The 23,627-nt window shown below is 47.5% G+C and overlaps 1 protein-coding gene across 7 annotated transcripts in view; it reads left to right on the top strand.

Annotated features, from left to right (window-relative positions):
* Hlcs (holocarboxylase synthetase) overlaps positions 1-23,627 on the top strand; it is a 196,329-nt gene that overhangs the window by 82,325 nt on the left and 90,377 nt on the right. For all 7 annotated transcript variants that reach the window (XM_075960697.1, XM_075960705.1, XM_075960690.1 and 4 more), the window contains one exon: positions 5,669-5,940. In XM_075960697.1, the coding sequence (XP_075816812.1) occupies positions 5,669-5,940 (272 nt within the window). The remainder of the gene's footprint in view (positions 1-5,668; positions 5,941-23,627) is intronic.

Here is a 23,627-nt window from a genome sequence, read left to right as displayed (position 1 = left end):
TAACTCCTTTCTTCTATCCTTAACTCCAAAGCAGACTAGATGGCCGAAGCTGCCAAGTTCTGCTCCCTGCTGGGGCCAGAACATGGTCCTCTTGTTCAAGCACGTCTTCACCAGCTTTATGATTTTCACGGCTTCCTTGACAGCCTAAGCTTGGCTGCCTTGGCGTTTACTTTGTAGATCAGGCTGGGCTCAAACTTACAGATCCACTTGTCTCTGTCTCCAAGTACTGGGATTAAAGGAGTGTACCACCATGGCTGGACCTAAACTGTTCTTTAATTCCTTTCCACAAGTTGGAAGTTTAGCTGGGTGGGATCTTGCCCTGAAGTCATCACTCCCTTTATTCCATTTCTTAATCTGTTTGTCTCCTTGAGCAGAGGATTTAGCTCTATTCCACTTCCTGGTGCCCCCTTTCTCCTCAAATTGTATTCTGAGCTTGCTCCTTTTCATTATAGGTCCGCATAAGAGTGAATGCTGATAACCATATAACAGAGTCAGAACTAGGCTGTTTTTAGATTTCCTCTGCCAGTGGAATTAATCCACAACTCTCCACTTTAGACTCAGGCAGGCTTTCCAGACAAGGGAAAAAAGCAAGCACATTCTTCACTAAAATATAACAAAACTGTGGAGATATTTTGTTTGTGTTTTAATAAATAAAGTTTGACTGCAGATCAAAGTGTGGGGCTAGCCACACTAGTTAGCCAGAGAGGTCAGACAGTGGTGCACACACCTTTAATCCTAGAAATCCGGAGACAGAGGCAGACAGATCTCTGTTAGTTCAAGGCCACCCTGAGCTACACAAGATTGATTCTGTCTAAATCAGAAACAGAGCTAGTGGTGGTGGCTCACACATTTAATCCCAGCAGTAGGGAGGTGGAGACAGGAAGTGATATGGCTGGGTAGAGAGAGGCGGGAGGAGACAGGAACTCAGTTTTCAGTCTGAGGTTTTGTAGAGATAGCATTCAGTGTGAGGATTTGTGGAGACAGGATCTTGCTTACTTTGGTCTGAGGATTTGATAGAGGTAAAAGTTCTCTCTGGTGGCTGGCTCCTTCACTTTTTTGATCTTTTCAGCATTTACCCAGATATCTGACTTTGGGTTTTTATTATTAAAACCAATTAGGCAGCATACTAAAATTCTTCTCTGAAACCTTATTTTAGCACCACTGTCTTCCATGTTCCTACTAGGATGGCCCATTAAGCCCCACTTAAAGAGTTCAACTGCTTTTCTAATCCAAAGTCTACATTCTTCCAAGTAAAAGCCTGGTCAGGACTCTCAGAGCAATACCCTGCTTCTGGTACCAACTTCTGTCTTAGTTAGGGTTTCTATTGCTGTGAAGAGACACCATGACCACAGCAACTCTTATAAATGAAAACATTTAATTAGGGCTGGCTTAAAGTTCAGAGGATTAGTCCATTATCATCATAACAGGAAGCGTGGCAGCGTGCAGGCAGGCATAGTGGTAGGAAGGAGCTGAGAGTTCTACTTCTGATCTACAGGCAACAGGAGGTCAACTGTGCACACTGGGCATAGCTGGTGCATATGAGACCTTAAAGCCCGCCCCCACAGTGAAACGCGTCCTCCAACAAGGCCACACCCACTCCAGCAAGGCCACATCTCCTAGTAGTGCCTCTCCCGATGGGCCAAGCATTCCAACATATGAATCCATGAGGACCATTCCTACTCAAACCACCACATCCCCTGCATTCCCAGTAGCCCTGTCAAATTCAGCATACCTGTGCTGGCCCCAGCTCCTCTTCCCACACTGGCTCTCGCTGCATGTCTGCTGGTGACAACTGTCCTTGTCTATAGACAGGTGTTTGTTTAGACTGGAAATCTTGTGCTCATATTTGATCTCCCCCTGCCTTAAAATTTTATTTATTTATTATTATCCTCTCTGTGTGTACACAATAATGATGCATGTACTTGCTTTTGTGTGTGTGCACATGCAGTGTGTGTGCAGAGGTCAGAGGACAGCTTTGTGGATTTAGTCTTTTTTTTCTACCTTTACATGGTTCCAGGTGTTAATTAAACTCAGGTTGTCCTTCCCACTGAGCTGTCTCGCTGAGCCTGATCTCCCCATATTTGATCACATCCCAAGTATGACCTGTTAGCAAATCATGTAGCCTTTGTTGAGATCATGTTCTCACCATGTGTGTTGTCATGCTGGTTGAGGCGTTGTGACATCATTTCTGCTTCCATTTGCTTCTTCCCCTTTAGTGAGCTCAACTTAGAAGGAGGGGCAGGGACCCGGTTGCCTGGAGTTGGCTCCTCCTCCTGAAAGCTCTTAGGAGCTCCCCATTGCTCCCCACGTGGGCTCCACCATCTCTCTGCTCCTTCTCCTCCTCCTCCTCAGCTTCGCAGTTCCTCCAGACCCCATCCCTTCTGTGTCGTCTCCATCATGCTTCCCTGCTTGGACCATCTGCCCTGCTCCTCTGGAATCCTTTCTACATAATACATACCAGTGATATCATTGTAGTCAAGCATCTCATGATGGCGGGAATGCGCTCTGGAAAATGTGTTGATTTATTCACTGTGGGAGCATCAAGAACTCTGACACAAACCAGACAGCTGAGCCTGAGTGTGAACGGATCACACTGTAAAGCCTCCCTCCCAACCTTCCTCGCATCCTCCCCCCCATCCTCCCCCCTCCCATCCTCCTCCATCCCAACCTCCCTCCCATTCTCCCTCCCAATCTCCCTCCCATCCTCCCTCCCATCCTCCCTCCCAACCTCATTCCCATCCTCCTCCCTCCCATCCTCCCTCTCATCCTCCCAACCTCACTCCCATCTTCCTCCCTCCCTCCGTCCCTCCCTCCTTCCCTCCTCCCTTTCTTCCTCTTTCTCTCCAGATCTTTCCTAATGTTGCCTGCTCAGTAAGATCACCCACCTTGAACTTCCAGTGGCTAGCTTCCAACACGAACCCTTTTCTTTGTCCCTTCCTTCCTTAGCCCTCTTCTCTGTGGTTGAGTCTGTGAACTGTCTCACCTTGTGACCCCCACATGAGACGAAAAGCCCTCCAAGGTGGCCCGTTTGACTCCTGCTACATCCTCAGAGGCCACAAGATGATCTGCCTGGGACATTTGCTGAACTGTTGACTGAATGAATAGGTGGCTAATGTATTTTAGTTGAATATGTTGCTTTATTTCACCTCTTAAAAACAAAACAAACTTGATGCCCATTCTTAACTCAGGAGGGGATTAGAGAAGAAAGGTGCAGAAGCCTCGCTGGTCTGCGTCCTCTGTGTAACAGATCATGTGACCTTGTCGCTTCTGCCATGCTGGAGATCAATCATATATACCGTGGCATATGTACATTTCTCAATGTTAAGGACATTTCCTATATTGTCATCATGTTTTCTCACGCCTATTTGAATGAATTTGTTACTTGCTATAATACTGCCCGTGGTCACATTACCAGATGATTCTTGTCTCCAGCTAGTTTATCCCAGCCAGACTCCGATAAAAAACCATTAACTGCGTTTCACTAGGTCCTTCTGCTTGTTTTCTGAGACATGGCCTTGCTATGTAGCCCCGGTCGCTCCCAAATTCTCCCTCAAGCCTCTTGAGTGCTAGGGCTAGAGATGTGCACATGCACTTCCTGTCCCAGCCACTCTCACTCCTTGCGTTCCCCAAACTTATGTTCTCCAGATCTTTCCACACTGTAGCAGTGTGACATTTTCCCCAGGATTCCTGCCCCATGGTCCTGTCATGGGTCTCACTGTCTGAATTTTTTTGCTATTATTAGTTTTCTTTCTCTCCTTGCTGTTTCCTACAACCTGGAAGTGAGTTCTAAAGGCCGGCGGACTGCGATTGGTTAAATGGAATTCTATGCTGTCAGCTGTTTCTTTGGAGCATGGGGAATCTTGGGACAAATTCCTAGTATTAATGGAGAAGGACACTTTTTAAATTTTGTTTTGAAAGTTCTGACATTTATGTGAGGATGTCCTAAACCCTGGCTCTAAGGCCTGGAGAGATGGTGCAGTGGTTAGGAGGACTTGCCGTTCTTGCAGAAGACCTGGTTTTGGTTCCTATCACTCAGTGGTGGCTCAGAAATATCTGTAACTCCAGTCCCAGGGGGCTCTGATGCCTTCTTCTGGCCGCCACAGCCACTGTAAACACGTGATGTGCAAACATACATGTGGGTAAACACTCCTTCACATAAGATAAAAACGATAAATAAAATCCTTCCTACATCTGTTTTGTGCGGGCCTCTTTGAAGAGATCTACACAGTTCTTGATAAGCCAACTTAGAGTAAGGCTTCTGGCCTTCGGTCATGGCGGGCCTCCTCCAAGCTTCGGAACTGCTGGAGACTCTGGGTCAAGCAATGTCTCTTCTGTTTTCACAGTTAGGATGAAATAAAGAGTTTGGGGTGACACATTGTTTGTCCTGTGGGGACATTGTCTTCCCTTTGGCTGGTGACGATGTCCAACTGTCTTTACACAAGGGCATTGTACCCCAGAGACCAAGATTATGTACTTGTACAAGGGGTGCTTTTAGTTTGGAGACTTCTTGGAGTTTGTTTTCAGGAAGGATAATGAATTCTCATGTGAGGCAAAAGTATAAAGATGTAAGCCAGACAGTGGCTACGCACGCACGCACGCACGCACGCACACACACACGCTTTTAATCCCAGCACTGGGGAGGCAGAGGCAGGCAGATCTCTGTGAGTTCAAGGCCAGCCTGGTCTACAGAGGGAGTTCCAGAACAGGCTCCAAAGCTACAGAGAAACCCTGTCTCGAAAAACAAGACAAAACAAAATATGTGAAGGTGATTTGTTCCCCCGTCTCTGTTGAATGCAGAGCACTAGACAAACAGGGAGTCTAGAGCTGGACTTCAGATGAGCTAGGGTGTAACTGGGTTAGACTCGGATTGTTTCCATGGATCCTAGTTTATAATTCTTAAACTGTAAACACATTTAGTATCTTACTCTAATTTCTTTTACCATCACTGAATTCTCAGGGCTGGGTAATTTATAAAGAAATTTTCAGTTTGGAGGTAAAGAATTTAAAGGTGTGTGTGTGTGTATGTATGAATGTGTGTGTGTGGTGTGCATGCGTTTATGCGTGTGTGTGGTATATATGCATGTATATGTGTGTAGTGTGTATGCGTATATGCATGTGGTGTGTCTGCATGTATGTGTGTGTGGGGTGTGTGTGTATGTGTGTATGTATATGTGTGTGTGTGTGGTGGGTCTCTCACAGAGTGAAGGCCTCTTTGCTGGTGAGAGGGGACTCTGCAGAGCCCATGGGGATTCCATGGCTGTCAGACAGCAAGCGGCCCATGAACGTGGCTACCTTAGCTTTTATTACAGGCTGACCGACTTTCATAGTAACTAACTCACTCAGTAACCCAGCAATCCACTAATGGATTAATCCATCTGAGGGGCAGAGCCCCCTTCACTCAGTCGTAGCTCAGAAGTCTCATCCCCAAATGCCATTAACGTGTGAATTTGGGGATAAAGTTTCTAATGTATGGATTCTGGGAGACAGCTCAAACCATGGTGCTCACACTAGTAGACTATGTGGATTCAGGTGTTCAGAATATGTTAATCTGGTTCCTTAGTTTATGAGATAGGAAGTTCCTAAGTTATCCAGATGATATCTTTAGTAAGATGCTGTCATTGGATTAAACTTTAAATCACAACCTCTTTCCCCCCTTTTCATGACTTAGGAAATCCGGGATCCGTTCATGCAGTGGCTTGAGAGGCGTGTGGATCCTGGAGGAATCATCAAGTCCAGCAAGCTCGCCCTGAGGTTCATTTCCTCTCACATGTCTGAAGTGGAAGTCTCCCCGTCTTCTCTACCTGTGGTTACTGACCCCGAAGCCTTCTCATCAGAGCACTTTGACCTAGAGACGTATCGCCAGAATCTGCAGACCATGTGGCTCGGAAAAGTAATTCTGTTTGCAGAGGTGACCACCACAACCATGAGTCTCCTGGATGGGTGAGTTCAAGTCAGATGGTCGGCCTGGCCAAAGTGTCCACTGATGTCTGTTCTCTGTCCCCAGTGCCAGGGGAGAGGGACAGATGCACCCATCTTCTAAGCACAGTCGGCAGACCCTGTCCCGCTCCCCGAGGGTTTGAGCCTTAGAAGGAGGAGCTAGAGGAGGACTTCGATCAGAGTCCATGTTTTATGTGTAGCTTTGGTGGCTGTCATTGTGCTTCCTTTAATCAGTCATTTCGAAATGTCCTCGGGGGACACTTTGAAAAATAGTGAACAGGTGGCCGTGGTCAGGTGGCCACTTTCCTTTGTGCTGTGATGATCATTGATTCACGTTTAATCTAGGATGTTCCGTGGGTGTTAGAGAGTGAAGTCGGAGACAGAGCGGGGTTAGAGGGAACAGGTGGGGACGTGTGTTTTGAAAACTGATGTTTCCTTCCTAGTCATTTCCCAAGCTCGCTATCATCCCATGTTTGAAATTTATTCTCGCTGTGAGCTTCCATTTTTACTTCTGTTCCTCTGTTTCAAGTTAAAACATGAAAAACAGATGAAAGGGATTTTTCTAAATGCCACATGTTGTCCGTACTAATCAATACACCTTTAGTTTAAGACGTTGGGTAGAAAACAGAGAAACTCAGAAAAGTGTCTTCCCTGTGCCTGGAACCAAAATTGAAAACTACAGACGCCAGGAATCCCTGGGTTAGAGTTTCTAGGGTTTACCCGTAGGGATTACTACAGAGACATGTAATTCAATGTACAGAAATGTCGTTGTTTTGTTCAGATAGTATCTGGAATGCAGTTAACTGGATGTATGTTGGTACAAAGTAATGGAGTGTTCCTGGCTCTCACACAGTTGGCGGAGGAGCAGTTGTAGCGTGTGACGTATGTAGGGGAACCAGCAGAAGATGGCAGAGCAGGGGCACTGCTGTGGATGAGCTGGAACACATGTTAATTAGTGGCTTTTGTTTAATGAGTTAATCTGTGTTGCTGTAGTTACTTTTTTTTTTCAGTTTTATTTTTCCCAGAGAGAAAAGTATTTCTGCTTTCTTCAAGCAGCGAGGAGCCCTTCTCTGTCTTCTAGTCTGGTCTGTGCCAAGCACAGGCAATTGGATGGCTCTGGTTTTTGTTGGTCCCTCTGCCAGGCAGGTTTTGATTGACAGTTGTCTGTCACCACTGTTCGCATGGGCTCCTTCCCAGCACTCCCAGGGAAAGTCAGAAGTCCCCAGAGGTGTGGCTGTTCTAGGAGGCAGTATCTGAACAGGTCTTCCTAGAGCCAGCAGCACCCAGAGTCACTCACAGGCTTCAAGTGACAGAGTGGGAAGCCACACTTTCCCACTGTATTCCAAGAATGCAGCCAGAAGGGTTTCTGATGCTGGTGCGGTGGGTACAGGTCTCTGTTAGTCCATGTGGTAGCATCCCACCCAAGGCAGCCTGCAGAAGGAAGGGGTTATTGGGGCTTCGGATCCAGAGGACGAAGGGATCCATCTCCGCAGGGACATGGTAGCAGGCAGGCCTATGTCCAGACAGCTGAGAGATCACATCTCAAACAGAAAGCCGGAAGCAGGGTGTCAACTGGGGGTGTCATGTGGCTGTGAACCCTCAAAGCCTGCCCCCCAGTGACTTCCTTCTTCCATCAAGGCCATGCCTCCTAGGCATTTCCAAGCAAAGCCACCAACTGGGGACCAGGTGTTCAAAGGCTGGAGACTATGGGAGACATTCGTTTGAACCACCTCGGATCCTTATCACACATCTCCTGGACACACAGGTGGTGCTCAGCTAGTGAATCAGACCCTTCCCTTTCTAGACATTTCTCTGCCCTGTGTCCATGGTTCCCGCAATGCCATTCGTCGTCTCTTGATGAGCCGTATCGTCCAGTCATGGTGCACAGTGTGCTGGATGCCAGGGATGGGACAGACAAAGCAGGCTGGGGTGCGGTCCGTGTGGACTCTTACTGGAAGTTACCCTTGGCCTTTGTGTTCCTATCTCATGGCTAGGCCTCGTCACATCAAAGACATAAAGCAAGGAAACAAATGTGGTCTTCGTGTGTGTGGAGGCCAGAGGTGGATGCCTCCTCAGCTGCTCTTCACCGTATCACCTAACACGGAGCTTACTAATATGACTGGGTTGGCTGGCCGTCAGATCTCAGGGTCTGCCTGTCTGCACCCCTCCCCAACACTGCATCACAGGTGTGCGCTGCCACACCCAGCTTCTTCCTGTTGGTCCTGTAGAGCCAAACTCAGGTCCTTCTGTTTGTGTGACACACACTTCACCACCTGAGCCGTCTCCTCCCCTATGAGGTGTCTGAAGTTGAGGGCCAGGCTTCATTTCTCAAAAGGTGGGAAGATAGGTGGAGACAGCTGGACGTCTTCATGGAAGTGTTTCATTCTGTTAAGAGAGTAGCTGGAGCCTGGCGGTGGTGGCGCACGCCTTTAATCCCAGCACCTGGGAGGCAGAGGCAGGCGGATCTCTGTGAGTTCGAGGCCAGCCTGGTCTACAAGAGCTAGTTCCAGGACAGGAACTAAAAAGCTGCGGAGAAACCCTGTCTCGAAAATCCAAAAAAAAAAGAGAGAGAGAGAGTAGCTGGGGACCTGCGCTGTGAATATGCTATAGCCCAGAGTCCATGGGATTTAAAGTCACGGTGGAGAGCAGAGACAGTTCCTCTTCGGGAATGCTGGCTTTGCTTTGTTGTTGTCTGTTGTTAATCAGGAGATCTGGGGATCCTCATCCGACAAAAAGGCTTTGGCATTCATGCTAATTATGACTTTCAGTACAGACCCCATTTAGCCATCTTCTGTGGCAGGAGATGCTGGAGGTCTCATTTGGTCCCTGGGTGTGACACTGGGTTCAGCTGAGGTTAGGAAGCCCTTTCACCTTCCCCCAATCCTGTGATTCTAGGAGCAGGAGCAAAAAGAAATTTGGGGGGTTATCTGCTCATTAAAAGGGCGTGTCTCTCTCCTCCAAAAACAAAAAGTAAAAGCCTGATCAGTGAGTGATCCTTTCCTGGTCCTTAGATTGGGACATTCCATCCCGTTCCCTGGGTTGGACAGGCAATTTCAGCCCGTATCCCCTAGCCCAGTCACTTTCTCTGGCAGAGATATCATCCTGACCTTGAGCTCTACCTACTCTTCTGTAAGCGGAGAGTCTTCTGGATGCCTCACTCCGTTCTGCTTGCTCTGTGGGAGGTCAGAGGCCTTTGTTTTTCTTTCTGTGCTGTTTCCCTGTTGCGTTAGCTCAGCTGTTGGGTAGAGTCCCAAGAAATGGGCCCCAGGCTGTCTCTGGCCCAGCAAACCCCTGAGTGTTCTCGGTCACATCCTACACCTGGACTAGGGAGCCGTCTGCATATGTGGTGCAGTGTGGTGTGGACAGGCCCAAGACTGTCACCGTCGCAGGAACAGCACCTCCAAGTGCTTGCTTCACTGGTATGTCTAGGGAGCCTGTGCAAGATGGGGGGCCAGCCTGCTTGGGAGGACGGCTGAGGCCACGGAACCCTGGATCATGAGTCATTGTTAGTTTTGGAATTGTCTTTTCTTGGAGACTCAGTGTCTTTTCTTGATTGACTCATGCCAAGTCTCTGTCAGATACTGAAATGAACATATGTGAAGCCCTCTTGTGGGGAGCCAGACGGACACTGACTGTGCATACGTGTGCATGCCGAGTGGACTTGTTGAGGGCTGGATATTTTTTTTATATAAATTATTTTATGTGCTGTGGTGTTTTGTCTGCATAAGTGTCTGTGTGAGGATGCCAGATCCTTTGCAACTGGAGTTACAGACAGTTGTGAACCACCATGTGGGTCCTAGGAATTGAACCTGGGTCCTCTGGAAGAGCAGCCCCTGTTCCTAACTGCTGAGCCATCTCTCCAGCCCCAGGTTGGCTATTTTTTATTTGTAAAGAATAATTCTGATTCTCTTATTTAATGTTTAATTACCACTGTTTAAATCCCTGGATTTCTCAGGCGTGTTTGCCTACAGCACTATATAGGATAAACCAGGCACTGTTTGTCACTTCTCTTGCCTCGGGACATGTCCCCAAAGTGCATTCTGGTGACAGCAGCTCAGGAGATGTGCTCCCAGTTTTGGTCCGGAGGAAGGCACAACAGAGACAATGCAGAGTGACGGGCACAGACAGTGGTCAGTGGCCCTTTTTCGTGTGGTCACTGCTTACTGAGTGTTGCTTCTGCCATTATAATGCTTCCGGTCAGTGGGGAAATGATGGGCCCATGACAGGATGTCCTCCAGCTAGCTCTGGGACACGGGCAGCATCTTCTCCTTCAGCCGCACTTTCTGAGCTGTGAGGACAGTTCTCAGCAGACCTGACCCTGGCACCTTCACCCCTTCATCTGACATAGAGGTGTCCCCGTGTGGGAGCAGCCACCGGCCATCCTGTTGTTTCCCAGTGCCCACCAGGACTTTCAGAGGACAGAAGTTTGGTGTCACAAGGAGACAGTTGACTCTGCCCCTAGCAGGAGGGAAAGCAAAGGACAATTCCATGAGGGAGTCTTGAGAAACCACTTTTGGATGCCATGTATAGAAACTCATGTCTCTAATCCCTGCACTGAGGAGGCTGAGGCAGGAGGATAGCCATGAATTCAATGCTAGCCTAGGCTACATGGGTTCCAGGTCAGCCTGGGCTACAAAGTGAGACCTCATTTCCTAATTTTATATGATTTTGTTTTGTGGGGTATCACACCAATGAGACTGGCCATAGCCATTTTGGAAAGAGTGTTTCGATCTTCAGAGTTTTGAGCTAGCCCAGCTCCTCGGCCGTGGGCTTGCCCCTCTAGCCAGTCCTGACCCCCTGCTCCCTTTCCCCTTCTGAATCTGCTCAGGAACTAGCTCCAGTCTGTACCCCCCTCCCATGAAGTCCAAGCTTGAGAGGACAAAAATTGGGCTGGAACTAATTTAATGGCTGAGTGACCTCACAGTGGAGAAACAGCCGGATCCTAATAGGGGGCTTTGTCTCCATTCCCACCCTGGCTGGTAGCATGCCAGTCAAGAGTCAGGCGGGAGACACAGGTGGAAGCGATTAGCGCTGTCAGAAAGTTTGAAAAATTGATTCTGGAGGCCGAGCGAATAGATTGGAGCTGACAGTGTTGTCCTAAAGATTCTAGGGGAAAATCCTGCAGTTTAATTTGAAATCCCTTGATTATTCATTAGCTTTCCAGATGGCTTTTGTTGGTGTTTTACATATTAATGCCTGTACTGTGTTATCCTGCGCTCTCAGTGTGCGCGCGGGTAATAGGCGGAGGGTAAACTTGTTGGTAAGTGTCCCAAATTAATGGGATATTAGTATAATTGTGAAATAAAAGGGTTTTAAGAAGTTGATTGCTTTGGAATAATTAATGTGAGATTTTTAAAAAATGGGCCAATTTAGTACTTTAAAAGTGAAAATGATTGGCGAGTTTCCCCTCGTTTGAATGTTTACTTCTAAATTCAAGTTTAGGATATAATTCCAGAGTTTGACTTCTACAGCGGTCACGACTGAAGGGTTATTCTGGCAAGTTTTCCAGGAATTTTATTTGGTTGGTCCAGTTCGACACCTGAATAAGTTAACCCTTCACATGCCAGTCTACTCAAATTGAGTTACTCTAGCGGCCTGTTTTTAGTATTCTAGGGTTGTTGATGCATGTGCGTATTTGTCTTATGTGCATGTGTTCATGTGCATTCATGTGTGTATACATGTGAAGGCCAGAAGTTGACATAGCGTCAACTTTTTGGGGAGCATGCGGGGTCTCTCACTGAGCCTGGAGTTTGTGGGATTGATTAGCTAGGCTAAGTTGATCTGTGAGCTGCAAGGAGCCACTTGTCTCTGCCTCCCCAGCCCGGGATTTCCAACATACCCTGCTTTTATGTGAGTGGGATCCAGACTCAGTTCCTCATGTCTGGGTGGCAAACATGAAACCTACTAAGAGTTTGAGAGGTGGGGCCCATTTCTTGCTGAGACAGTGACCATTTTATGGTGGTCCCAGTGTGTTCTGTGTAGGTGACTTTTTAACTGAGAATGCTCTTCAGAGCCTTGTATGAGGGCCCCGACCTAATCCTAAAGGCTCAACCTTTGCAGCCTCATCTTCTTCCAGGCTCCGCCTCCTCATACCATCCCTGGGGGGGGGGGGATGAGCTGAGGTGGAGAGAGTGGAGACACCCAATCCATTGCACCATTTAATCTGAAGCAACTTGACCTTTACTGTACCAGAGAGTACAGATGAATGCAACCAGGAACACAGCAAACGCCGGTTCTTCAGGGCAAGCAAGCTGCTCAGCCAGAGCAAAGACTAGGCCGGCCAAAGGTCCTGTTGAAGCTTTTCAAACCACAGCATGGTCTTTAAATACTCTCAGTGATGGCAGCCTGAATTTCTGGGTAGTCTGAGAACTCCAGGCAGTTGCTGTGAAAGTATTTGCAGGAACTGTGTAGTTGTCATGGGTCCCTCACTCCAGCACTCAGGGTCTCTTCATTTGCACTTAGGGTAGATATTGTAATGTCCGTTGTCTTGGAATAATGATTCCAGAATACTTTGGACTGGTAGGGTGGACATTGCGATGGGTCTGTTGTCTTGGGGTAATGGTTCCAGAATGCATTGGACTGGTAGGGTGGACATTGCGATGGGTCTGTTGTCTTGGGGTAATGGTTCCAGAATGCATTGGACTGGTAGGGTGGACATTGCGATGGGTCTGTTGTCTTGGGGTAATGGTTCCAGAATGCATTGGACTGGTAGGGTGGACATTGCGATGGGTCTGTTGTCTTGGAATAATGATTCCAGAATGCATTGGACTGGTAGGGTGGACATTGCGATGGGTCTGTTGTCTTGGGGTAATGGTTCCAGAATGTATTAGACCAGGTTGCCTCAACTTTTTCTACTCTGATCCCCTTTTCCCCGTGGAATTTTTAACACATCCTGACTAAGGCACCAACATTTTGAGAGAAACCTAGAAGGTCAATTCCAATGGAATGTCACCTAAATAAATATATTTAAGTATATAAAGTATGTATGCAAATCAATCACTTACTAAAAAACTCATAAAGCAATTTATTTAAAACCAATTTTCCAGCACATGCATACCATTTACTACAAAACCTTTGCATATTAATGAGTTGTATGGACTTTTAATTTTTACATAAAGGCAAATTTTGGCTGAATATTTGATACCGTAGGAAAGAGATCCTCTTCCATATTTTTCACAGTTGACTGGGACTTTGGTTTTATAGTCATCAATGCTGAGAGCAGTTTTGCTTAAATACAAAGAGACAGAAATATGTTCGGGGCCAGTTCAGAAATTGTTAGAAATTCGGTTCTAATTCCAAGTCAAAATTTATAGAACAATGTTTTTAAAGAAAACTCAATTCAAATAGAAAGTTTAAAACCAGACATTCTAACACAATCAAAAGACAGGCTAACTGGAGGCCTGGCACGATGGTTCAGTGGGGTGAAGCCGTTGCTTCCAGGCCTGAGAACTTACTACACATTCTTGCATAATAAATAGTTAAATGTAATACTTAGTGTACACATACACACACTAGTTTGGTACCTGCTGAGACATAAGAATAGCAGGTAAATAGAGAAGTTCTGTTTTTCATAAATAAACCATCATGTTTCTATAAGAGTAGAAAAGTCTATATGTACCGCTGTGATTCATAGCATATGCTCGCCCAGATCTGAGCCATGTTGTCGCAGGTAGCAGTTACTGGCATTGTCCATGTGGTGGCGTGCACAGTGCGAAGTGGACATGTATGTTCAGAAACACGGCTACCGTGGCATTGCAGGATGCGACATGGTGAGTCCTTAGATTTTGAGTTTGTCTCAGTTTGCTGTATGTTTAGAAAACTTTTATTGTTGCCAAATTTTGTGTTGTTTCCATCTGTCCAGACACAGTTGGGGAGCTGTTTGTTAGATCCCCCAAAATTGGGAGACTTTGTTATTTCTTTCTCTGCATTGCATGCTTGGTAATCATTTATTTGTTTTAATTTAAAGTTCAGCCACTCAGCTAATCGCACACAAGCACCCGCTGTCTATAGCTACTAGTTGCTGGGGTGAGGTCCTTCTCCTTAATCCCCAGAACTGTATAAACTTGATGCGGTCCTACACTTGTAACCACAGCACTTTAAAGTGGAAGTAGTTCCAGATCACAGCTGCATAGTGAGTTCAAGGCTAGCCTGGGCTACATGAGACCCTGTCTCACAGTGAAGGAAAGAAAGAAGTAAAAAGAAAGAAAAGAAGAGAAGCAATCAATACAGATAACCTCAAGGATGTCTCTAGAATCTATCTCTTGTCACTCAGGTTCCTCTTAGAGAAGAAAGATGAGGAGCTGATTTCAGTTTAGAAGCGGCTGGAACCCTTTGGTGACTAGAAATGTTCTCACTAGAGTCTATAGGGTGCAAAGGAGTTAGTCTGTAGCAACATGGCCATGGCCTGACTCGGGCCAACCCAGGGCATGCCTACGAGACATCTGGCTATGATCAGGCACATCAGCCAGGGATGCCGAGCACAGAGGAGGTCTTTGGCTACCGGGCCTGGGCTGAATCTCATGACTTTCCACTGTGAAAATGTCAGATTCATTGGCACCCATTCATATCGCTCAGAAGTACAAGCGGGCAGTTCATGCAAGGCCCTTCATAGGTGTCTGACTCGCAGGGGGAAGGCTGGTGAGTCGTGGTTTAAGCCATGTGCCTACAACTAAGACAAACGTGTCCCTTCTTGGAGAGTACAGGAAAGCACTTACTTAGAAACTGAAAAAAAAAAAGCAAGACTTAGAGTGTATATTTATTTGCTTTGAGTTTTTCTTTAATGTTTACATGTTTTTTGACCAGACTGGGATCTGTATACTTCTGGTCTAACCAGCCTACAGATCCCAAGTTCATCACGTGGTGCAGGCTGTGACTAGGTCTGCAAGCCGGATGTGGAGAAACACATGTGCTAAGGAAAGCTTCTCAGAAGTTGGTTTATGGGTTAACACGAGTCCTAACTTGAAACATTTCAGATAGGTTTAGGATGGAGCGTTCACGGAGACATGGCCACTCACCTGTGTACACGTGGTGTGGACACAGGCTGAGCTCTGGGCAGACAAACATGTTGTATTAAAACCCTGTAAATGTGTAAAGAAAAGATAACCGTAATACCGTGTTGGGTGATTAAGCAGATTGTTTTCCCTCCTATTTGTTAAGCCTCCTTCCCTCGCTTCCGCCTCTTTGTTGGCTTTGCTTCGTGGCTTATTTAGAACTTTTGTTTTTCTTTCAAATCAAACACTTGCCTGCTTTGGAGGCGAAGTGAGTAGCTCTCACCTCCCCCTGTAAAGCCTTCACACACCTTGGGCTCAGAGGGGGCTGTTTCTGCGTGAAGGGTGTTCCGTCACTTGGAGAGCAGAGTCACATATTTTCTGCATTGCACAAGAAGTCATTCATCATTTTCATTTTTGTTTGGCTCTCCCCAAAGAGTATTCAAATTAGTGAGGAGGAGAGTCATGAGGTCATTGGTTGGCAGAGGGGCATTTTCTTAGGACATGGGAAGGGTGTGGGGAGGGTCAAGAGGGGGAGGGAGGGGCTCGGAAAGGAAAGGTCTCCTCCTGCCTCTCTGCCTGTGGGTTCCAGGGGTCACCTGAATGCTAACAGAGTTCTCACAGTTGAAGCTGGATAATGTGTGCGTGCAGCGTTGAACTAAAACTGAAAGTGCATTGTGGGTGCTGTGTTAACAACCTGGAAACTTTGGGCTGCATCCTCTATCTCATGATCTTTGACAGTCTGGCATGCAAGGTGAATATCCTAGCCTCTCTGGGCCAGTTTCCTTGTTTGTAAAATGAGAAGGTTGTGTTGCATATGTGACTTATTTTTTGGCAATCATCCCCTTATCAAATGAGGTAGTTTGCAGGAACCTCCAGTACAAGTGTCCTCGGGGCTTTCTCAACCTTAGGGCTTGAGTGTGGAGATTGGAGCAGAAGGTACTGAAGTCCATCCAACTGGACACTCACCGTTGACTGGCTTACTCCTTTGACTCCATGCCCTGCTCTCAAAAGAGTTTAAGGCACTAGGGATCTCTCGATCTCTCTTTTAAGTCCTTTGTGCCTCCTGGAGATGCTGTCAATATGGAACACGCTCTGCCCTGAGGATCTTCCATGTCATGGGAGAGCCACATGTACATGCCTTTTGTGTCACGCATGTTCTTGACTTCTCCAGGGTTGCAGTAGTGGTGGATGACTGTGACTAGAACTCCCTCTGGCATCCAGGGATATCTGGGTGGGTTCCGTATCCCTGTCATGCTAAGTGCCACGGTCACGGGTAGGCATGAGGAGCAATTGTCTAGGTGAATGTTTAAGTGTGTCCTCTTGGCGTTAAGTGACATCCAAGAGGAAACTGTCCTGGGTTCACTTCCAAGCCAGACTGTGGAGGGGAGGGATAGGGAGCTGGGAGAGCCTGGCATGGTAGTATGTACCTATAATCCCAGCTTTGGGGAGGTAGAGGCAGGGAGATTAGCAGTTCAAGGTTATGTTCATCTACACAGCAGGTTTTGAGACAAGCTTGGAATGTGTGAGACCCTGTCTCAATAAACAACTCAACAATAGCACAAACTGCGGGAGGATGAGACCCTGCTAAGAACGCGGCTGTCTCGGGAGCCGCCCCTTGGTCCAAAGACCCACACAGAGGCTTAGGAGGACCAGAAGGGTGGAGGGAGGGGAAGTATCAGGGCGGAGTGCACTCCGATGGGTGAGGTCTGACTAGCATTTTAGATCTTGGAGTTCCTTCAAAGCTTGCTTGACTGGTTGGCATGTGTCATTTCTCCTCGTCTTGATCAGTGGTGCTTTGTCTTTGCAAGAGGAACACAAAACGAAACCTAATTTGACTCTTAGCATTCAGTGATGTCCGTGGAGGAGGTTCAAGAAGCTGAGGTGTTGTTGGGAGCCGTGATTGTGGGCGTCAGGTGAGACGCTGTGCTTGTCTAGAAACTCCACGGAGTGTTTGCAAGACCCTGGCTTTAGGCTTCTCTTTCCATGCCTTTCTGTTCCTTTCCCAGTGCCTGCTGACTGCTTAGTATCTGCAGGGATCTTGGTGGAAGCGAGGCCAAGAGATCACAGCAGCACCTACCTCGTGTTGCTGCTTCACAGAGCACAACTGCAAACCAGCATGGCACTGTCACGTGCTGTGGACTTGGCACCTCCCGTGTCCCGCAGCATGGCACTGTCACGTGCGGTGGACTTGGCACCTCCCGTGTCCCACACCAGGCAGGTATCCTCACTTAGATCTGAAAGGCCAGCCACCCACTGCAGTCAGAAGGTCCCCCCTCCCCCTCAGTGCTCTGGGCAGCCACATCAAGTCTCTCCTGTCACGGGCTCAGATAACAAACACTGAGCTCATGACAGCTCTGTGTCTCTAAATGGGTTTTGTAGACCCATCCCGTTCCATGGTGGAAATCTGACCATGACTCCAAATAGAAAACAAAAACAAAAACTTAAGTCTGTCCCAAGTGACTGTGAAGTCTTTGTTTAAGAATATGTTGTTTGCCACAAAAGACTTTCTTATCCCATCCAGTCTGTTTTCTAATTCAGGCTGTTTGTTCCTCTGTGCCATTGTCTGTAATGTGGACACTAACACCGGTGGGCTATTTCTGAGCCCTCCACTGTGTGCGGGCACCAGCCCCATCCCTGCCCCGCAGCACTCTCTCAGTCTCCGTGAGCGGCAGCTACGGTAGGACATTTCTAGTTACTATGACTTGCTGCGAGAGTTGGGGCTGCCTTTCCTGTAGCTCTCTTGGACTCGCAGTAACCCTTCCAAGGTTAGCCGCTGTGAATATAATCTTATAGTCTCGCTCTCACCTTCTGTGTACTTGAAAATAGAACTGAAATAGTGATCAGATTTTAAAAAATAAACAGAGTGCCAGGGGCCTGTGGGGTGATGTGAAAATGTCTAATACATGTATAATCAGAGATTCAGGAGGACAAGAGGGAGAAAATAATATTTGAAGAAATAACAGCCAGATGTTCCCTCAGTTTGGCAAAAGACGTAAATTTACGAGTTCGAGAAGTTCAGCTAGCCGAAGAAAGGTAAATACGATGAAATGTACCTAGGCACACCACGCCACTGCCAAAGCCCCAGATCACACAGAAACATGTCAGTCAGTCGGAGGAAGCCAGAAACAGGCCCTTCATGTACAGAAGAATGAGTGGCCTTCTCCTCAGAGGCGCAGACTCCAGAGGACAGTGTTTACAGGGGCAGAACTGTGTTTTTAAAGAGCTCAAAGAAAATACAGCTGTCAATCCAGACTGCACACGCAGAACATGCTTCTGCGGTGAAGACCTTGTCGCTGTGCTGGTGCCCTGGAAGGACACCCGAGAATCCGCACACCAGAGGGAAAGGAGGTGGTGGGATGGCGTGTGGAGGAAACACTTGGCCCACACCAGTGTCCAGCTGGTGGCACTGTCTTGGATGCTGAGAACCCTCAGGAGGTGAGGCTACTTGGGAGGACTGGGCAGCTAGGGCTTCAGGTTTGATAACCTGGACCCACTTAATTCAGTGCTGTGCTTTCTGACTGACTCAATGTCATCACCTGCCCACATCTGCTGTCCCCGCCCCCACCCCGTGATGGACTGGACCCTCAAGCTGTGGCCAAGAAAGCCCTTCCTCCTTCAGTTGCTTCATAACAGTGAGAAAAGTCACTCATCCTGAAGGCTGTCTGGGTGAATTCTGCCTAATTTCTTAAGCATGTTGTGGGCATCTGCCTGAATCGAAGCTTCTACTGCCATCTTGGGCAGTCTACATGTAGATGTAGTGCCCATGGCAGCCATAGCCTCCAGGGCAGGGGAGCTGGGAGATCAACCATGGCCGCATGGCACAGTGGTCATGCTAAGAGGTGGTGTGAGTTAGGAATGAATGCTGTCATCCCTAGGGTAGCCATGGAAACGGAGAGAAAAGATGCAGTTAGAAACCAAGCCGAGGCGCTCGAGAGATGGCTCAGAGTTAGGAGCACTTGTTGCTCCTGCAGAGGACCCAGGTTCAGTTCCCAGTACCCACGTGGTGACTCACAACCATCTGTAACTCCTGTTCCAGGGAATCAAATTCCCTCTTCTGACATACGTGGCCACCAGGGATGTATGTGGTTTGGGTTCCTTCAGTAGGTCTTGTCACTAGATTGGTGACCCAAACTCAGTTATTTTCCTACATAGAGCCTATATCCAGACCTTCTAGACATAGTGGATAAACTGTAGTGAATATTTACAACGGAACTGTAAACAGAAAAACAAATGGGCCAACGAGATGGCTTAGTGGCTTAGAGTGCTTACTGTACACAACTGGAGTTCAGTCTCAGGGACCTACAGGGTAGAAGGAAAGAACTGACTCTCGAAAGTTCTTGTCTGCTGTCCACATACATGCCACAACCTGCACACACCCATCCATGTCACACACACACATGTACACACACAGAGAGTAATACGTGCGGTGAAAAGAATATTACTCAGCAGTCAAGGTTCAAGCTGATCCATACATCGGTGTGTGTGATCCATAAACTTCCGGCAGAGGGAAAGAAACTGTCCACAGAACAGCCTGCGCTATGTTCTGTTGTGTCAAGTTCTGGGACAGGCAGGAAGAAGCTGCAGCTGGTTGGCTGTGGAGCAGAGGTAGGGAGGAAGGGGCACGAGCCATCTCCCGAGGCTTCTCTTGGGTTCTGCTATACCAGTGTGCCCATATGCCCAAGCCCAGCAGACCGGGGAACAGCACAGACAGCCAATGGCACATAAAAACTAAAATACTGGGCTGAAGTTGATGACGTGGAGACTGACATAGAGGAGTTGTCTGTGGTTACGTTGAAATGGGTAAAGTAGTAAAATGGATGGATGGATGGACTATTTGATGTTCACTAAAGCAAGTATTTAGAATACAGGTGGTAGAATCTAGATGGCCTGCATAGGGGTGCTCATGCCAAAATTAAACCTTCCTGTAATATGTCAGTGTTTTTATAATGAGCAAATCACCATGGAGGTGTTTCTGTTTTTAAAGTAGCAGTGATAGTATAGTTAAAATAGATTAAAATTTAAAAATGAATTTGAGTAAGCTTTTGGTCACCCTCCTGTGTCTCTAAAAGCTGCTTCATGGAGAGAGATGCATGGGACTCATACCCACATGTGGGGTGCTCTCTCTCTCTCTCGCTCTCTCTCTCCTGTGTTCAGCCTTCGCTCCTTCCTTGAAGAACACAGTACATGTTCTATGAGAAGCATGAAGCCAAGCTGAAGTGTTGCTTCTAGTGACTTCCTCAGGTCTTAGGGGCCCTAAGTACTCAAGTTTAAAACAAAAACCTCAGTCTGTATTCTCGCGCTCTGAAAACCCAGGGGTCTAATTTCTCTTTATTTATGCCCCTAGTGAAAATATTTTAAAAATCTAAATTTGTATGCACATAAAGTTTTCATTTCTCACACCTCATATGACGCCGCCTCCTGTCACGGCCTTTACAAGTGTGTGCGGAATAGGAGGTTCCCTGCCGGGCACCTGGCTGCTCTCCGGGTTGCCGTAAAATATTCTCTACCCCGCGTTAAAAAAAAAAGATACAATTAGCAGTGTTCTCGTTATTGAAAATACTCTCATTAATGTATATTCTGATGTAATTTTATTCCATAATCCCTCAAAAGAGCCTCTGGAGGGAAGTGGGGTTCAGACCCGAGCTTTCCCTCCTCTCTCCGTGCTTTTCCTAGGCCCCCACCCCTGAGCTTCAAACCATCGCCCAGATCCCGGAGGCCAGGTGCGGTCTCTCCTAGCTTTGCTGTCTCCCAACAGTTGGGTGGAGTTTCTCATGAGAGCTGATCCTTGAGGTAATTTTCCTGATGTTTGTGTGTTAAAGCACCCTCTACTTTGCCTCACTGACTCTTGTGAGGGGGATTTCTCAGGACTGAGGAGATCTTCAGCCCTCCAGTGTGACTGAAGCCAGTTCTTCTCATTTACCCTGTTTTTGAGTTAGTAATCATCTGGTAGCTTGTATTTAAGATGTGAGAGAGGAGATGGGAGAGCTGGCTCAGTGGGTAAAGCCGAGGCCGGGCAAGCGTGAGGCCCTGGGTTCAGTTTCCCAGCTCTCATGTAAAAAGTCAGGTGTCCTGGGAAGTGGAGACAGGGGGATATCTGGAGCTTGCTGGCCAGCCTGGCTAGCTGAATTGTAATGGGTAAAAATTAAAATAAAACATTACATAACAGAGAGCCATTGAGAAAGCCACGTGACATCCACATGTCCTGCTCTTGTGTATACACTCTCACAAACATGTATCTCACACACACACACACACACACACACACACACACACACGGTGCACATGAATGAAGAAGCATAAGTCAGTAATAGCGGCCAGGAGGTGACAACATTCATCTTGCCTATGAGTGAGTTTTTCTGTGTGCTAAGTGTGCCCTTCCTTCCTCCCCTGCAACAAAGTTCTGCCTAAAGCCAGGGTGAGGGAGGTGGTCCTTCTGCAAGGGGCTCCATACCAGGGCTGCAGGCCCCGCAACTAGTATCGCTGGGGCCAGAAGCAAAAGCAGCCTGGCCTCCTGCTGACAGTCCTTCAGTATCAATTTCTGAAGTCTCTTAAGTAGAAACACACATGCTGTGGTGTGGAGTTAATTTTAAAGTCGTGATAAAACAACTTTTCAGATTCTTTGCAGTCCGGGTACCGTAACTAGGGCCCCTGGGTGCTGTTGTGAATGCTGCTTTCTCAGGTTCCTTTCCCTGCCGCGCTCCCCACAGTGGCTAAAGCAGCGGCACTTTAGGCCTTTCTGTTAATAGACCCACCCCCACATTGCAGAATTAAAAAAATAAAAAATAAAAGCGACTCTACATAGAAGGCTTCAGTCCCGGCTTTTTAAGGTCAGGGCTTAGGTTGGACCCTCGGGTGGGACGAAAAGTCGGAGAGGCTGGTGTGAGCCACGTGTTGTAAGCATGCGACTAAGGATGCTGGCGTGCTTAAAATGGAGGATTAACGAAACACGGCTGTGGAGGCTGAATGGAGGTCCTCACAAGGCTGATGCCGACCAGGCCAAGCTTTGTAAAGGCGAGAATCATCCGGGTGCTGGTAAGACGGTTCCAGTGCCACAAGGACTTTGCATCATGCTTTGTGTTCTGGGACGTTTTGAGATTCAAAGACATTTTGAAAATGCAAAATGCAGGGGTATAGGGGTCACCTCAGGAATGGAATGAGATTTGTAAGTGAAAATCTGTTTTTAAAATTATTCTCGTTGTGTGGCGATGGGGGGCGCATGCCACGGCACAAGCGGTAAGGTGAGAGAAGGACTTTGTAGGTTGGCTCTCTCCTAGCTTTGCAGGAGTTCCAGCGACCAAACTCAGGTGACCACTCTTTACCCGCTGAGCCATATCCTAGCCCCCAAATCTTTCTGTCATGGCATGGCTAAAAGAATATTTATCTGAAGTTAAGCATCTTTCTTTTAAGAAGTTGATTCATTTTAAAAAGCAACCTTTAGCAGTTTATTTGTGCCCACTGAATCTCTTAGCCAAAACCAGGGAGGCTGAGCTTAGGCCCTGCCTACCCGATGTTGTGACATCACCAGAAACTGCAAAAGCTTGGAGAGCCTTCCGCTGCTATGTGCTTCCGGTTCGGGGTGAAACCTACCCCCCACTGGTCCTACCCGATGCTGTGATGTCACCGGAAGCTGCAAAAGCTTGGAGAGCCTTCAGCTGCTATGTGCTTCCAGTCCTCAAGGTGGAACCGGGCACAGTGGCCCTCTACCCCACGTCCTGTTCCAGCCCAGGGCTCTTTTCTAGCCTTCAGTGTGTATACCGCCCTGGGTTCTGGAAACCTGGAAGTGGAGGTGCACTGGCAACCACCTGTGGCAGCCTGGCAGAGGCAAAGTTCCTTGGTTGTTCCAGAGTGTGAGTGACAGGCAGGAAGTCTTTCCCGCAACAGCTTTTATTTGGGGTGTTGTTTTCTTTACACTTTAGGAATTGTCTGGAATTATAGAGCAGAGCCAAAACAGAAGCTTAATGAAAGCTGTAGAGGAACTATGAATTTAGAACTCAGATCGTCGAGACCTCTGTGTTATAGGTTTGAGTTTAACACAGCGATGCATTTTCTTTTCATGAAACTAAAAACTGTAATTAATGCTGAAGTAACCCTAGTTCTTTTCTCTTCTTTGTCTCTGCCCTTCCTGTTTATCCTTCTCGCCTCCTCAGCCACTCCTGGGAGATGTCTGCTTTTCTTAGCCTTTCTGCCTAGTACTGCGTGTAAACTACATGGTCCTGTATGTTGCTCTATTAGGATAAAAGACTAAATTGCCATAGCCACATATCCATCAACGATTTGTCTCTATTTATTTAGTCCTTTACTAAGTTTTCGTTGGGGATTGAACCCATGGCCTTGCATCTGCTAGGAAGGTTCTCTGCTACTGAGCTGTACTCACAGCCTCTTTTAAATGTTTTGGGCAGGGTCTTGCCAGGTTGCCCAGGCAACCTCAGAAGTAACTGGTGTCCCAAGTATGTGCCAGCACGCTCAGCTAGCAGTTCACTTTTGAACTCTAGAGCCCAGGGATGTCCACTCACCTTGCATGTGGAAGCTTCTGTTCAATCCCCAGGTTCACAGAGAGAGAGTGGGAAGGGAAGTTAGTCTCGTTCTGTGTGGCAGCCCTGCCTTCTGGGCCATGGTGTCCTCTGTGGCCATTTGTGGACCCAGGCTGGGGGTGGCTCTGCAGGTCAGCATAGTTCTAGCCAGCAGGTACGACAAGAGTGG

This window comes from Microtus pennsylvanicus, chromosome 1, assembly GCF_037038515.1.
Source record: "Microtus pennsylvanicus isolate mMicPen1 chromosome 1, mMicPen1.hap1, whole genome shotgun sequence".
Classification (NCBI taxonomy): domain Eukaryota; kingdom Metazoa; phylum Chordata; class Mammalia; order Rodentia; family Cricetidae; genus Microtus; species Microtus pennsylvanicus.
Note: the sequence above shows the minus strand (reverse complement) of the source record. Positions and strands in the feature narration are given on the sequence as shown.